The 15,727-nt window shown below is 38.8% G+C and overlaps 4 protein-coding genes across 4 annotated transcripts; 1 reads left to right on the top strand and 3 right to left on the bottom strand.

The window, feature by feature from the left end:
• The first annotated feature begins 4,255 nt into the window (after positions 1–4,255).
• Positions 4,256–5,117, top strand: LOC121778724 (kirola-like). Its single transcript, XM_042176130.1, has 2 exons — positions 4,256–4,506; positions 4,683–5,117. Exons 1-2 carry the CDS (start codon positions 4,317–4,319, stop codon positions 4,946–4,948), a joined length of 456 nt encoding a protein of 151 aa, XP_042032064.1. The 5' UTR covers positions 4,256–4,316; the 3' UTR covers positions 4,949–5,117.
• Positions 5,118–6,843: 1,726 nt separating this feature from the next.
• Positions 6,844–8,376, bottom strand: LOC121778768 (protein C2-DOMAIN ABA-RELATED 7-like). The gene is made up of 2 exons (XM_042176174.1): positions 7,364–8,376; positions 6,844–7,276 (listed from the first exon to the last, which is right to left on the bottom strand). Exons 1-2 carry the CDS (start codon positions 7,766–7,768, stop codon positions 6,977–6,979), a joined length of 705 nt encoding a protein of 234 aa, XP_042032108.1. The 5' UTR covers positions 7,769–8,376; the 3' UTR covers positions 6,844–6,976.
• Positions 8,377–8,723: 347 nt separating this feature from the next.
• LOC121778769 lies at positions 8,724–9,379 on the bottom strand. Its single transcript, XM_042176175.1, has one exon. The coding sequence runs from the start codon at positions 9,377–9,379 to the stop codon at positions 8,942–8,944; it is 438 nt and encodes a 145-aa protein (XP_042032109.1). The 3' UTR covers positions 8,724–8,941.
• Positions 9,380–13,483: 4,104 nt separating this feature from the next.
• LOC121780362 (DELLA protein GAI1-like) lies at positions 13,484–15,402 on the bottom strand. The gene has a single exon (XM_042177951.1). It carries the CDS (start codon positions 15,187–15,189, stop codon positions 13,606–13,608), a length of 1,584 nt encoding a protein of 527 aa, XP_042033885.1. The 5' UTR covers positions 15,190–15,402; the 3' UTR covers positions 13,484–13,605.
• Positions 15,403–15,727: the final 325 nt, after the last annotated feature.

The raw sequence follows: 15,727 nt of genomic DNA, 5'->3' as shown, positions 1-15,727 counted from the left end.
TCGCATTTGTTCAAAAAAATAATCTTGGACAAATTTCTAAAACTTCTCAATTTATTGTTGACTAAAGTCTTTTTTTGTCCTTAACATATATCGATTTTTTTATTTTGGTCCATAACATTATCTTTTGAATTATTCGGTCCCTCACAAATAAAAACGGGTCACATTTGGTCCATTTTGGACGGAACCGTCAAATTTTTTACGGTTTTAATTACCGGGTCACAAATCCGTCACTAATCCGTCACTAAATAAAAACATTAAAATCAATAATATTTAAATTTAAAGCAGAATCCTCCATCTCCATCGCCGATTCCCACCTCGCCTCAACCCCCAATCCCATCAAACTCCAAGAATTCAACTACAAAGATCTCGAATTGGCCACCGACAACTTCTCCGCCACCACTCTCCTCGCCCGGGGCAGCCACGGCCTCCCTAGATTGGAGAACGAATTCGACATCTTGTCCAAGCTGTAGATCCCTAGATTGGTCAATCTCGTCGGATTCACCAAGAATCCCTCCCAAGATCGCCTTTTGGTGGTCGAATTCATGAGCAACGGTACACTTTTTGATGTTTTGCATTCCACCTCACGGCCCCTGAATTGGGGGTGGAGGATCAAATTGGCTTTGCAGATTGCTAAAGCTGTCGATGTGTTGCATTCTTTGAATCCACCTGTGATTCATAGAGATATTAAATCTGCTAATGTTTTTGATTGATAGAAATTTCAATGCCTGATTGTATGTATTTATTTCAAGTCTTTTTTTAAAAATTTTAAATATTATTGATTTTAGTGTTTTTATTTAGTGACAGATTAGTTTCTCTCAATTAGTGGCGGATTAGTGACGGATTTGTGACCCGGTAATTAAAACTGTCAAACATTTGACGATTCCGTCCAAAATGGACCAAATGTGACCCATTTTTATTTGTAAGGGACCGAATAATTCAAAATATAATGTTATGGACCAAAATAAAAAAAAATCGCTATATGTTAAAGACCAAAAAAGAGACTTTAGTCTTTATTGTTTAATTTTTGGGAAGTACGGAACTAATTAAAGTTTGATCAAATTTCTGATTTTATAAGCAATATATTAATTCTAATAAGTTTTTGTATGGATAGAATACTTGACCTTGATAAAATTGCAATAAAAATAATTAATTCAAAAATTGGTTAAGGACTATCTTCAACTTCAAGATAGTCAGTAGCCTTTACGATTACGACTGTTATTAACCTTTACTTAAGCTCATGGTTATTTTAAATTTGACCTATAAATAAAATAATCATTTCATCCCATTAATGGTAAAATAATTACTGTCAGATTAAAATAGTTCTTCTCTAATTAAGATAGTCATAATCTGTTAATCTCAGATAATTTGACTAACAAGATTTAAAAAATGATAGTTGGAGCATCCGCAGCGGTGCTTGCGCCGACGGACGGCGTCGGTGCCGCTGGCACGGCGCTGCTCGATGCATCGAGCACGTCCGTGCCAGCGAGCAGCTGACGTGGCGTTTCCTGATTGGCCAACGACAATGCCGTTGGCAATTTCTTTTTTTTTTTAATCGGATTTTAATTAAAAAATTCGAATAAATATAAAAAATATTTTCCCACTTCTCAAAAAATTATATCCGTTTTCTCCCCACTTTTAATTTATTTTTCAATTTTTCCCCCCAAAATTCACATTTTCATCTATAAATAGTCCTACTTCCACACAAAAAATTTCAGACCACACTACACAATTCTCATCTAAATTCTCTCATCTTCTCTTATCAATTCTCAATCTTTCACTGTTACTTACAAAAAAAAATGTCTGTCTCCGGAGATCACCCCTCCGACTCACGCGGTTGGAACCACGAATGGTTCGGCTCACAACCATTTCCTAGTCCGGAAACGCAATTTTCGGCCCCTCCTCAAACCCAAGATTCTCAATTTTCGAGTGGCTACCGGCCTTACCCGGTGGACTACTAAGATGCCCCCGATGGGCGATACGAGTGGGCACCCGAACCCAGATCGGGAGGGAGCGGCGGCGGCGGCTCTCAAACTCCTCCCCTTCCTACTCCTACTCCTACTCCTCGTGGTGTCCGCACCACGTACACTTCGGCGGAGATGGATCAATTATTCAAAGCATATTTGATTATCTCCGAAGATCCGGAGATAGGCACGAACCAAAGCGGGGATAGGTTTTGGTGGCGCGTCTCTCCCCGGTACAATGAAAACCGTCCGGCTAGAACCATCGAGTGCAATGAGAGTATGGTGTGCAATGCCATATTCAGAGCCAACGAAGAAATCCAAAAGTTCCAGGGATATTACCTCCAGGAAGAGCGGTCAGCGGGGAGCGGTAGGAGTGAGCTCGACATCATCAGTGTCATCTTGGCGACCTACCAATCCATAAATTACAAACCGTTCAAGTACCTCAGCGCTTGGCTGGAGGTGAGTGTGCATCCGAAGTATAGGGGAGGCGTATCATCCTCCTTCAACTCCTCCAACAAACGGTCGAGGTCGGTATCTCTATCCGACGCCGGCGAGGATGAGGTGGCTAGCCAGCTCGCCGGAGCTAATTTGGGTAGCCCCAACGCCGGCCGCAAGGAAGGAAGAAGGCGACGACCAACCGCCGTCGCGCCGCGACTCCATCCGCTCCCGCTCCCGCTCCCGCTCCCTTTGTGCCACCTCAACCCCCCACCAACTCATTGTGAACCCTTTTGGCCCAACTCAATTTGGCTGATAGGCCAAATATGACCCCCGAGCAGCTTGATTCACATTTGGCAATGATACGAGGTCTCCGAAGAACATTGAGGATAGAGCCAGAGGAATAGTCTTCCACGAGGGTATTTTTTAGCCTTTAATTATGTATTTTTTATTTTTTAGGATTTTAATTGTGTAATTTTAAATTTTTAGTATTTTAATTATGTAATTTTTAATTTTTAATATTTTAATTATGTAATTTTTAATTTTTTTTGTAATTTGTAATAGTATTCCGGATATTTTTAATGCATTTTAATATTATGAAAATATTTTTATTTAAATTGAATAATAGAATGTGGGACCCTTGAGCATGTCCTTGCGGAAGAGCATGAATGTGAGTGTTGTGCTCTTGCCTAAGAGCAATGAGTAAAAAAATAATAAAAGTGGGTCCAAGTCCATATCCGTGCTCTTTGGCAAGAGCACGGATGGGGATGCTATTAGGTGTAATTAAGATAGTCATTATCTGCCGATCTCAGATAATGTGACTAACATAATTGATATTTCAATTAACTAAATAAACAAAATCTCAGCAAATCTTCATGATAGGACAACCACACATGTACAAAATCAATAAATTTATTGTCACTTGAATTCATAACGTTGCATATGAGTAAAGTTAAAATCTAAGATGTACAAAATCTAAGCTTTGAGTAAACTATAAACATTCCATCCTCTAATTAAGAATATCTACATCGAACTTTCTATATTTAGAGGTAGTACTTTGTGTTATGTGATCTATACAGGACTAAATTAGGTCAGTATAAGAGAGCAATTAAGGTTATTTTTACTTCGTTTTTAATTTATTATAGGAAATTTGGATTTTTAAATGACCTAGGTCAATTTTAGATTATTTATTCATCTTAAAATCTGAATTTCCAATAATGAAGTAAAAATGACCTAGGTGTTCTCAAACTATATTTCTTTTTTGTTCTGCGTTCTGTATTTAAGGTGTTTTTTCGCTTTAAGCGACCTCGTGTTTAGTTCCATAATTATTTGTTATTATTTCTTCTGTTTTTTCACACAAAGACTAGTTTTTTCATACATCAAGTATTTTTAAAGTTATAGTTTCTCATTATCTATAAATATAATCATGCTAATCCAAACTTTTAATTTAGTAATTAAAGGAGAAATCTTTTTCAAACTGAAATTTATCGTCTAGTTGTGGGACAAAGATATTTATTGTCTAGTTGTGACTTGTGGCCTTGTGGGACAATGTATTCATTGTTATATATATATATCTTGATCTTACATACCTGCACCATGCAATAATTAAATCAACGTGTATCATGGTAAGCCAATTAATTATTGATACCCATTTATTTTATTCTCAAATAATTCGATCGACCTGTAAATATGTAAGAAATTCAATAAATTTAAGAGGCAATAATGCAAGAAAAAAAAACAAAAATAATTTAAATGACAGTGAGCAGTGTCCCACATTATCATCATGAAAAACTTAAAAATATAGGAAAAATGTGATTCTAGAAGCATTTTGAGGCCTATATGAAGAAGGGTGTGCAAGCTCATAATCACATCAAAACTTGCATATTTGTGATATTTCATATTTAGAAAAAGAGAGAGAATATGGCTGGGCTTAGTGGGAAGTTGGTTGATAAGATTAACATAAAATCTGATGGAGATGTGTTCCATGAATTGTTCAGAGAGAAACCACATCAGATCTCAGGCATTTGCCCAGACAAGATCCAAACATGTGATTTGCATGACGGCGAATGGGGCAAAGTCGGATCCGTCATCGTCTGGAACTACTTCCACGGTACGCAGAAAAAAATATCGGTAGAGGCTCTCGGTGAACCTATTTTCTTACATTTTACCAACATTTACTCCTTTTAGTCCCACATGTTATGTGTGTGTGTGTGTTTTCGCATGTGGTTTTTATTGTTAGTACTATGTGAGAACACTATAGTGAAAAAAGTGAGTTCGCGTGTGTAGATGGGAAGAAGAGGGTGGCGAAGGAGATAATCGAAGCCATAGATGAGGAGAACAAGTCGGTGACGTTCAAAGTGATAGAAGGGGATCTGATGGAGCATTACAAGGAGATAAAGCTGACGGTCCACGTGGACACGAAAGGGGAAGACAACCTGGTGACGTGGACCATCGAGTACGAGAAGGTGAAGGATGATACTGCTGATCCTCACACGCTCATGGAGTTCTGCCTCCACGTCACCAAAGATATCGAGACTCACCATCTCAATTAATAAATGCTCGACACTCAATTAATAAATGCTCTGTCGAGTATCATCTTATCTCTTGTTCGATTGTCTATGTAGTTATGGTGTGTGTTGTAATCTATGTGAGTGTCTGCCCTGTTTGTTGCTTCCTCAAATCAAACTTTCATATATTTATATAAACTATCAAGTTTGTGCATTTTCTTAATCTAGCTAGATCATCCAGTTTATTAGTATTTTTTTGGACTTAAACTATACAAAGTCTTACTTACTACTAATTGATTTCTATTAATAATCGAAACAAAAATAATTGACTGACCCAGCTATGGATAGGCTGATCCAACTTGATCAAAAAAATTCTAACATGTTTAATATTTTTTGAGGAAGGGTATTGACACAAATTTATGTCAATTTATACTAGTATGACTTAATTAGTAGAATTCGGCTGCAGTTTTATTCATTCCACTTCGTCTAATAGTTGTTTAAATTACTAAGATCTTGAGCATTATTCACAATTTTTAGCATTAAAAATTGAGGTTTATATCTCTAATTTCTTAGCTTTTATAATAATAATAACAATTAAATTGGTTTGCCAATACACAAAATAAATACTCCTTGATATGGCATTGATTAATTTAAAATAAAATAACGAAAATTACATAATTAATTTTTTTTACATAATTTCAGCAGGGCATTAATTTGGAATATAGTGGTATTAGTTGATCACCTTGATATGAAATTGGTTTAAGTCAGGGACGAAGCCACACTGGGGCCTGGGGGGCCACTGGGCCCCCCAGCCATGGGAACTTTTATTATATATATATATATGCTTTAGCATTACACTAATACTTTCTTGGCGCAGTTGGTCAATGGACCCTCCTCTCATCCTTGAGGTATTGTGATCGAATCTCCCATAGAACAATAGATATATTTTCTTCACTTAATTTTTTTTATACACACCACTTAAGCTATTCTATTTCAATGTCTTCCATTTATATATTCTGTTCATTTTAAAAATATTAATGTTAGCCACTTTGCAAAACCTTTTTACTTATAATTTTTATCATTCATAAAATTCTTATTTTTTTACACATCCACATCTACTAATTAATTTAATTTTAATGCTTATTATTTGTGACTTTGCAACATTTGATTATTTTAAAATTTAATTTCATAGTTGATAAATTAAATATTCTTAGACTTCTATAATATTCCTTAAATATGAAAATATTTTATACTAACAACTTTTAGTCTAAGAATATAATCCATAATCTTTATTCATTTCTTTATAATGATCATTCAATTTCAATCTCAAAGTTCTCTTATTCAAGATTCGCAGAAAATTAAAAGTAATCATTGTAAGATTTAATCATTAAATAAATGAAAAAATAGTATTTTTTATGGTATTTAGTCATCAATAAAAATATTTGGACCCCCCAAAAAAATATTTCTGGCTTCGTCACTGGTTTAAGTGGTTTCATATTCAAGTTATTCGTGAGTTCAAGCCCGCAAGAATTTGTTTCTAGATCACTCCCAAAAAGCCTCAAATTGATTGGGGTTGGACATGAATTATATACACCTTCCAACTTTCCTCATACTCCCAATGTAGGATGGGTTTGTCCTCAACATTTTCGAATTGAAATTTATTAGAGCACAATCATCACATGCTCAGGCTGCGGCAATGGTGTGTGAGCACAATCATGTGTGCTCAATACTCCCTTGAGCCCGATGATGTTGATGCTCTTATGACGTGGCTGATGATTAATTTAATGGGTTTAGATAGCAAACTTTGGTTTTCTAATTGCCAAATTATTGATTGGATAAATACAATGGAAGTTGTTTATTATTTGGTGAACTACTATAACACACTAGTCTCCCCTTATGTGGAGAAGATCTGTCTTTTCGAAGCTTGAGAAGTCATTGAACAAACAAAGAACAGTGTACAGTGTGAATATCAGAATTGTAAATTAGACATTATATATTAATCATATGCACTTGTGTGGAAAATGTGAGGAAAAAACTGGAAATTATGTAATAAGCTAAAATAGTGATATTGGATTAGGCATGGAGGCCTTTGCAGCCAGGAATCTCGATCCATTCAATCTGTAGTTGGACTTTGCCGCATTCGACCTCGTTGAGTCTGAGGATCATGTCTTGTGTCATCTTCCCGCCTTTGTTCCACACAATCGTGCTCTCCTCGGCCAGGCAGTTCTCCTTCGTAGGGTGCACCCTCTCCACCTTCGTCCCGTCGGGGAGGCTCGACAGCCCCATCTTCAGACACTTTATCAGCGGCTCTATGTCTATGTGCGCGCATCCCATGCTGTCGTCCACCGTGAACGTGTCCTTATCGTACACATTCTGCACACACACGGGTTGCTTATTAATTATTACAACGACAATCTTTTTATCTCGAGAATGCAAGAACACTGCACTGAACGTACATACCAGCACAATGGGAGAATCGAAATCCTTGATGTAGATAGTGAGCTCCTCGTTCCAGATGGGATTGCAGTTGCCCCTGACGACCTTGGTCTTCACCTTCTGGTTGGAGCAGGAGACGACGCAGTAGGGGTCGCTGCTGAGGGTGTCGCGGACAGCCAGGTTGATGCCGCGGCGCACCCTGATGCGGATGAGTCCCAAAACGTCCATGAGGCTGACGAGCCTGGCTTCAACGATGCCGCCCTTGCTTGAACCGGTCGGTTTCCCTCGCGATCCTCCTCCTTTCCTCGGCTTCTTCTTCTTCTTCTCCTTGTTTTCGAAACAAGTGTGTCGGAAGGGATAGGAAAAGACCTCCTCAAGATCACTGCAGATATTCAAGGAGACCCTATGCAAACAACGGCCAAAGACCATTACCTATTCTATACATTACGCTTATCAATAACCACCTTTTTCTCTCCTTTCAATCACAATCCCACCTCCATCCTTTCATTATATACATACATGTTTCCCCTCCATTTCCTCTCCAAACATTATTTTCTGTCCATTGCTTCTCTCCCTATACTTTCCACCATTCATTCATTTCATTTTCTAAATGTAGAATATGATCATCATTTATACAATTCTATTTATATTAAGACAAATTATCAAAAAAAAAAAACCACCAAGTTTGTTAACTTCTAATCAATAACGCAACTCTTAAAAATAGTCGATTATATCATAACCTTGCCAATTTTCTCATTTTTTTAGTCTTTGGGAAATTTTTCTACCAGGATACGTGAGGATAGACAAAGCAAGAAAAATTGCTGAAGACGCACTCTATTCATAAAAAATGAAGACCCATGTCAAAATTACAATATAATCAGTTATGTTTGAAATTACATGATTTACCATAAATTGATCAAAATAGCCGTTTTTTCAGGCATTTCGGCAAACGAAACTAATAGATATAGCAAATAGGAGTCTCTCACATAGCCGGGGTGTGTTAATGTCAAACCCAATCTTACATGTAAAACATCAATAATGTACATTAGATACACTAGTAATGTACATTTTATTGAAATATAATGTACTATTTTTTAATAATGTACATAATTTATATATTTTACATTATATGGGATCGTACATTATAGTACTTAAAATGTAGTACTACATTAAACGGCATAAAATGTACATGGTCTGATGTTTTGACAAAAGATATGGTTTTAATATGAATACATCCCCACACCAACATCCACAAAGAACTAAACAACTATAAATACAAGTATACAACAATATGACATAACCTAACCTATGAATTGTGACATCAACATTGCAAAATATCCAATGATAGGCTTACAAAGCAAGAAAAATTGCTCAAGCCAAACTATTCCTCAAAAAATGAAGACACATTGTCAAGATTTCAATACATCGGTCATTTTTTAAAATTGCGCGATTGACAAGGAATTGATCAAAATAGTCGTTTTTTCGGCAATTTTCCTAATGGCAAGACATAGCAAACGAAACAAATAGACATAATAATATCTCACATCGATATAAACAAAATAACTATGAATACAACAATAGTAACATAACCTAACCTATGAATTATGACTTCAGCATTGCAGAGGGGGGCAATGGAGGAGCATCGAGCTGGTACAAGTTCAAAGAGGGCCCCACAAATCGGAACAGAATCCATCCACCAATGACGATGAATATGGAAGCATAAGCAAATTTGTTGAGCCAAAACAGCAGACCTTTTTCGCCGACGTACAGCTCCATCGCCTTCTCATTCAAGCTCATCGAATCCCAATCCTTGGGCTGCTTTTCAACCGCTTTTTTAACTTCACCGCCGCCGCCGTCCTCCTCCTGCCTTCGCCTCCGTCTCGAGCCGCGTTTGAATCGGATTTCTACTGATTCCGGCGGCCGGATTTGCTGCGGTGGGCTGAGGTCGGTGCCGTTGTCTGGATTGCATCTGATTAGGGTTAGGGATCGGTGTTGGGGAGGGGGGAGGAGATGGCAAGGGAAAGCGGCTAAGGAGAGCATCGTCTGCTTCAAATTTGACTGCAGTTGCGGAATGATTTCATTCTCTCGATCGATAAAATCATTGTTTGTGAAATGTATTTGATAATAGAGTTGGTGATTACCTTGAGGAATCGCCGGATTTTGATATCGTGGCTGGTTTTGAATTGATTGGGTGAGATTTGAGGATTTCAAGATTGGGTTTTGGAACAAAACAGAGACTATGCTAAAAGCACTACTTTACAAATGAAAACGCTATTTATACATGAGTTCAAATTTACAATCAAAACTAGTACTTCTATTAAATGGGGGTATTAGAGCATCAGCAGTGGTGCGAAATTTCCGTCGGAATTTTCAGTGGAATTCTCAAAAACACATCCTGTCACGTCATACGGACTTTCCACTGCACTGCCACGTCATAAGGAATTCCCACTACACAGTGGCGGACATCCCGAAGGACTTTCCACAATTAAAAAAATTCACAAATTTACAAATTCAACAATTTTCGGAAGTAAGAAATTTACGGAATTAAATAGTAGACACGAATACCGAGAAAATGCAACCACTTTATTTTAAAAAAAACCTACTTCATTATAAAAAAAAATACATAATTACTAAAAAAAATTACATTATTAAAATAAAAACCGGCTTCTCACTCCTCGGATTCCCCGTCGCCGTCCCCGTTAATACAAGTGGTGTAAATGAAATGAAGTTCAACAGGACGTATATATAGAAATTTTAAAAAAAATATTTAATGCAATAAACGGGAATTCCGTGTGGACGTCCGTGGGAGTCAACGCAATGGCGGACGTCCGCGCGGCGTCGCGACGGAATTCCGCATAAACGCCGTTGAACTGCGGTGTCCTTGGCGGAATTCTGTATCCGTGCCTACCATGCACAATGGCGGACGTCCGCCGCAGAATTCCGGCACGTCGGTCAGAATTCCACCGGGACGGGCGCCATTGCTGATGCTCTTATGTATGGCAAATTATTGGAAAAAATCACGAAATTTGGTCAATTTTGATCATTTTCGGATTTGAAAATGGGAGAAATTGTATGACTTGAAAGCTGGTAAATGCTAGCGAGGAGTATGACTTTTGTTAGTGATATTATTAGTCTACATAATGGATTTTGGCTTCTGCATCGTACAATTTCCTCCAAATTCAAATCAATGTGAAAAATAAGATAAATATTAAAGTTATAATATGATCAACTATTTTCAAAAGTCACTGGATTGGTAAAAAAAATAACGAAACTTCAGGATTTTCCATCAATATAAGAATAACATGCCTTAAAGAGTCAATACACACCCTTTCAATAATAGGAGTATGAACTTTATTTCTTGATTATATTGGGCTTCTTCTATGTACAACATTGAAAAAGATTATAATCATTACTAAGCCCAAGTTAAGCAAGATTGAGAATATGGACTTGTTGGATTCAAATGTGTCACTGTTAATAGTGCGTGGGTTTCAAGTAACTTGGAAATATTCCATTTGTGAGAAATTGTTTGATATTGGAACTCTTTAAAAACTAAGTTGTAGTTATTGATTTGGTCATTATGATCGTATGATGATTACGTTGCATTCAATAAAAACTTCAAATGATTATGAGCAATTAATTGAGTAGTGCAAGAAAGAAGGAAGAATGAGAAAAAAAGTGGTCAATATTCATATTTCTTAGATTAAGATAGAATAATATGAGATGGAAATGGAATATAATTCTAATGCAAAAGGGACATTCTTTTGAGTGGAAGACGGCGGTGTTTTGTTGAAAAAAGTGATTTGGACTTCCCATCTAATTTTCCTTTCTAATTCCCCACTCCATCAAATATATGTCGAAACAACTATTGTGGGTGTTGAAAATTTTGCCCCATTGTCTTTAAATTGTCTTTGTCAATTTTGCATTTAATAATTGTGCATGCACACCATAGGCATAATTTCAATGTTTGCCATAACTTATGGATTCTTTAGTAATATTAATTTTTTATTAAAGAATTATTGGCACTTTAATAGTGTAATGTGAACTATGGTAAAAGAATGTCATTTCAAAAAATGAGAAAGTATCTTTAATCTTTTCAAAAAACTTTATTGTGAACATGTCATTATCAATCCCACGTAACTTTCACAATTAGCAATTATTAAATCTAAAGAAATGAGCTGGCTAGTGGCGAATCGCCAATAAGTGAAGTGTTGAAAAGTTGCGTTGTTAAATATAATTGTGCCGGCAACGATGACTGTTTTTGGAGTACTAATCTTTTGTTGAGTTACACAATCTAAAGTCTAAACGGTTTTGGGAATTAATTTATTCAATTGCAACAACCATAATGAAGAAATGATTAAGCAAGCACATGATGGATGTAATTTGGTTAGATTTTATTCCCTCTACTCAATCATAGCTTTGGAATAATTAAATATGAATGTAGCAAAAGATGCACGATAGAGCACCATAACCAATTTTAGGGGCGAATGTAGAAAAAAATACTCCTAATAAAAATAATGTTTTTCACAATTTTAATATTTTAAAGAAATTTAGCAAATAGCAATAGATGCTTTTCTATAACAATTTTACAAAAAAAAATCATTAAAAATATTGAAAACTCTAAAAAAAATAATTTTAGCTAGGGTTAAGCATCTAAGTTTCTCATTTAGGTTAGCCAATGGTTGTACTAAATATTGAAGTTTGGCCGAACGTTTGTTGGAGGACTGTTTCGTAATGATACAAAGACAACAGAAGCAGGGGTTTGTCGCAAACACGTGGTATGTTCTATTCTACTTGCTAACATTTGGTGTAACTTTCATGATTGATACAATATGGATATGGTTAGAGATATAAAATGATAATCTAGAAACTACTGCTTTGATCATGAGGAGATTTAAGGTGAATGTAAATTGTCTGTTCAATAGCCATCTATCATTACAGACAGCAGGAACAAAGAGAAAGTGACAGGGAACAAAGAGAAAGTGACAGGCATATAAAATGAAACCGCTTCCTCATTTCTAAGATCTAGCCATCTCGCGATTCCTATCAACCAAGCCTTCGAGAATAAACGAACTGGATCGTGTAACTTCATTCAAAAACGAAACTCTTTTTGAATTATTATTTTGAATTCCATTTTTATGGAATACTATGTTTTCCATTTTTTCGTTCGATATTTAAAAATAAAGCCTCTTCCTTGTAGCTAGATCCAAATTTGGATTGAGATCCAATCCAAGAATTCATTACAACTATTGATTCCATTTATTTTATTTTTTCTTCACTTTCTTTCATCGAATCATATTTGTTACCGGACAATTAAAAAATTCATTAAAATAAAAGGAGGGATTCGAACAAAAACTGACTGACAACTTATTGTTAGAATTTGTTACTATATCAGTTGACAATTTACTGTTAAACGATATCAGTGTAACATGTAACGGATTTCTTGTCAATTGTTACGGATTCAATTCCCACATCAGTTGTCTCACAACCGATGTGGGGTATATAGACTAAATGGGCTCTCTCTCCTAACAGACTAATCTTTTGGGATGAGTTTTCCTATTTAGTCTGTATCAATTGGTGCTTTCATTGAAAGCCCAAACGGCTCGGAGTGGTGACCGAGCAATGAACTCACCGTGACCAACGAGCGCGTTTGGGACCGCTCGGAGTGGTGACCCACGGAGTGGTGGCCGGGCAAAGAATCCTCTATGACCAACGTGGCCGTGACCAACAAGAACCCGGAGTGGTGGCCTGACAAAGAACCAGCCGTGACCAACGTGACCGTGACCAACGAGGACGTTGGCCCTTAAAGGAGGGTCGAATGTTACGGACTCAATTCCCACATCGGCTGTGAGAACAACTGATGTGGGGTATATAGACTAAATGAGCTCTCTCTCCTAATAGACTCCTAATAGACTAGTCTGTATATAGACTAAATGAGCTCTCTCTCCTAACAGGCTAGTCTTTTGGATGAGTTCTCCTGTTTAGTCTGTCATCAATCCATGCACACACATTCGAAATTCGAAAGGAAAGTGCACATTCTTGATCGTCCATCGACAAGTCTCGCTATTTGGCTTTCGTACAATACAGTAAGAAACACGAATGTGACGAAATCGAATAGAAACATCGAACAAAAACACATCCAAAGCATTATTATGAAAGCATCATCTCTTGGATTGGAATCAACCATTGAAGAGGAGCACTAGAAAGCAAAAGAAAGAAGAATGATGGTGTACTACTTATGAAAAAGCCATGGAAATGAAAACTAAGAACTAAGAAGCAAGTCTCCAAGCAGAGGTAGCAAAGAGTGGCCTCGTATGCCATCCAAGCATCAAACAACCATGCTTCTCCTCCACCCTATACCCGTCCCCGCCTCCGAAAAGCTCGAGCAGCACACTCGCCTGCTTATGCGCGTTCGACCCAATGTGCACGGCCTCAAACCCGGCCGCCCCCAGCCTCCTCCGCCACTGCCCCAGCGTCTCGTGCCTCTCCACCCGATCTGCGCCCTCGCACGCCACCACATTGCATATCTGCCTCCCGAGGTAGATCTCGCTCATCACCCTATCCTCGTCGCTACCGCCCCCGCAGCTCTCCAGTGAATCGAACAGCGTTGAGTAGTAATGCAGCGCCTCCGTGAACCGATCTGAGAACACGCTCCCGTTGTGATTCGCCTCCTGCTCCACCACCGTGAAGATCTCCGGCTTCACCTCTGTCACAACTCGCAAAACTGTATCGATCGCCCCCGGCCGAGCTAGCAACGGGTGGAGGTCGAAGATCGAGTTTACGGCTACCGTTTCGCCTTCTCGTCTCCCCACCAGCGCCGCGGTCAGATCCGCTAGCGAATTCGTTACCAGTCCTCTGTATTCAAACTCCACGTTGATTGAATTAGCTAATTGACCTAATTTCCGTCCGATTTCCTTCAATTGATCGGTGTTATCGGTTGACGGCGGCCCCACCGCCGTCAACCGGAATCTCGGAGGTCCACCCGGCCTCAGCGCCAACGCCTGGAGCAGCGGCGGCCACTGCATCCCCTGCTTCATACTGAAATCAACAACGTGGACTAAATCTCTACCGGCGAAGGATTCCAAAATCGCTTGATTCGCAGAGAAATGCGCGAATTTCAGATAGGGGCACGTCTCGTAGAAATGCATCTGGAGCAGATCGGTGAAGCCGGAGTCCGGATTCGCCGGATACAATCCGTAAATCCGTCTCGCCAAAGCTTCAGCGAAATAGGTCGCGACCTTCCGCATCGCTCCGGCTTGCGATACCGCTAGAAAACCGATGTTCTTCACCAGCGCTTCCGCCAATTTGAAATTCTCCTTCTGCACAGCCTCCGCGCACGCCATCAGCGAGTGAACGAGCTTGATTCCGTTCTCCTGCGAGTCAACCATCACAATCGACTCGCTCGACTCAGTCTCCTGCGGCGAAAGCTTCAATTTCTTCGCCGGAGATGGGGGTTTCGCCCTAGGGTTAGGGTAGACCGCTTTTCCCGGTATGGCAGTGAGATCCGACCCGAAATCAGAGTCCACAACCATTCTATTGACGCCGGAATCGAAATCCGGAGTAGGATTGAGGCCGGAAATCATGGATTCGAGCCAGGAGGAGAGATCGGAGGGGTTGTAGTGAGTGGTGTCGGAGGCGAGCTGAGAGAGGCCGTCGTTTTCAACGCTGCACATGACCTGCTCCAGGTGTTCGATCTTTTGCGCGACGTCGGCCATGTCTGAGGGCTTGACGCTGTAGCCGAGGACGGCGAAGAGCTCGTCGTCGGCGTCGCACGGCCACATCGGGGGCTTGGAGGAGGAGCTGCAGCTGCCGCTGCTGGAGAAGTTGTCGTGATTGGTATGCTCCCGCTTCATCCTCAGCTATTGCGGCGGCTGAGGCAGTGATTTGTTGAGAAATAGCTCAAAACAAGTGGTGGAGAAGGAGGAGAAGCGAGGATTGGAGAAGAGGTGCTTGGTTTTTTGACATAAGAGGTTTGATTTGGGAGCAGATGGAGAGTTTGTGGTGAGAAAATGGATGCTATTGGAGACTAGAAGAAGAGAGAGAGGCGCGAGGCTCAACACTGAATATTATTATTGCGGACTGTACATAAACAGATCGACCAGATAAGATTAATTTTTCCCTTATCCTCTTTTTACTGTCAGTAAATCTGTAAAGGCACGAATCCGTGGTTAGATCTGAACCGTTAATTTGATTCGTGGTAAGATTGAACCGGACCGGTGATTCCGGTTTGCAAACTACACTGACTTTTATGATTATAACTCGAACCAGTAGGAGTAGTGTTTATCAGTTTTCAATAATTTTGAATCGAGCTTTGGCCAAAAATTCGAGAGAATAAAGGGTAAATTTCAATTTTTATCATAAATATATGACTAAAATACGAATTTTATTTAA

The sequence above is a fragment of the Salvia splendens genome, chromosome 19 (genome assembly GCF_004379255.2).
Source record: "Salvia splendens isolate huo1 chromosome 19, SspV2, whole genome shotgun sequence".
NCBI classification, from domain to species: Eukaryota; Viridiplantae; Streptophyta; class Magnoliopsida; order Lamiales; family Lamiaceae; genus Salvia; species Salvia splendens.
The sequence above is the reverse complement of the archived record's forward strand: the minus strand, read 5'-3'. Positions and strand labels throughout refer to the sequence as shown.

What these genes read in the sequence shown, in the direction of transcription:
- LOC121778724 (XM_042176130.1), top strand. Translation starts at nt 4,317, where the DNA reads ATGGCTGGGCTTAGTGGGAAGTTGGTTGATAAGATTAACATAAAATCT. An exon ending in CGTCTGGAACTACTTCCACG is followed by an intron (nt 4,507 to 4,682) that starts GTACGCAGAAAA and finishes TCGCGTGTGTAG; the next exon opens with ATGGGAAGAAGAGGGTGGCG.
- LOC121778768 (XM_042176174.1), bottom strand. Translation starts at nt 7,768, where the DNA reads ATGGTCTTTGGCCGTTGTTTGCATAGGGTCTCCTTGAATATCTGCAGT. An exon ending in TCGATTCTCCCATTGTGCTG is followed by an intron (nt 7,277 to 7,363) that starts GTATGTACGTTC and finishes GTGTGTGTGCAG; the next exon opens with AATGTGTACGATAAGGACAC.
- LOC121778769 (XM_042176175.1), bottom strand. Translation starts at nt 9,379, where the DNA reads ATGCTCTCCTTAGCCGCTTTCCCTTGCCATCTCCTCCCCCCTCCCCAA.
- LOC121780362 (XM_042177951.1), bottom strand. Translation starts at nt 15,189, where the DNA reads ATGAAGCGGGAGCATACCAATCACGACAACTTCTCCAGCAGCGGCAGC.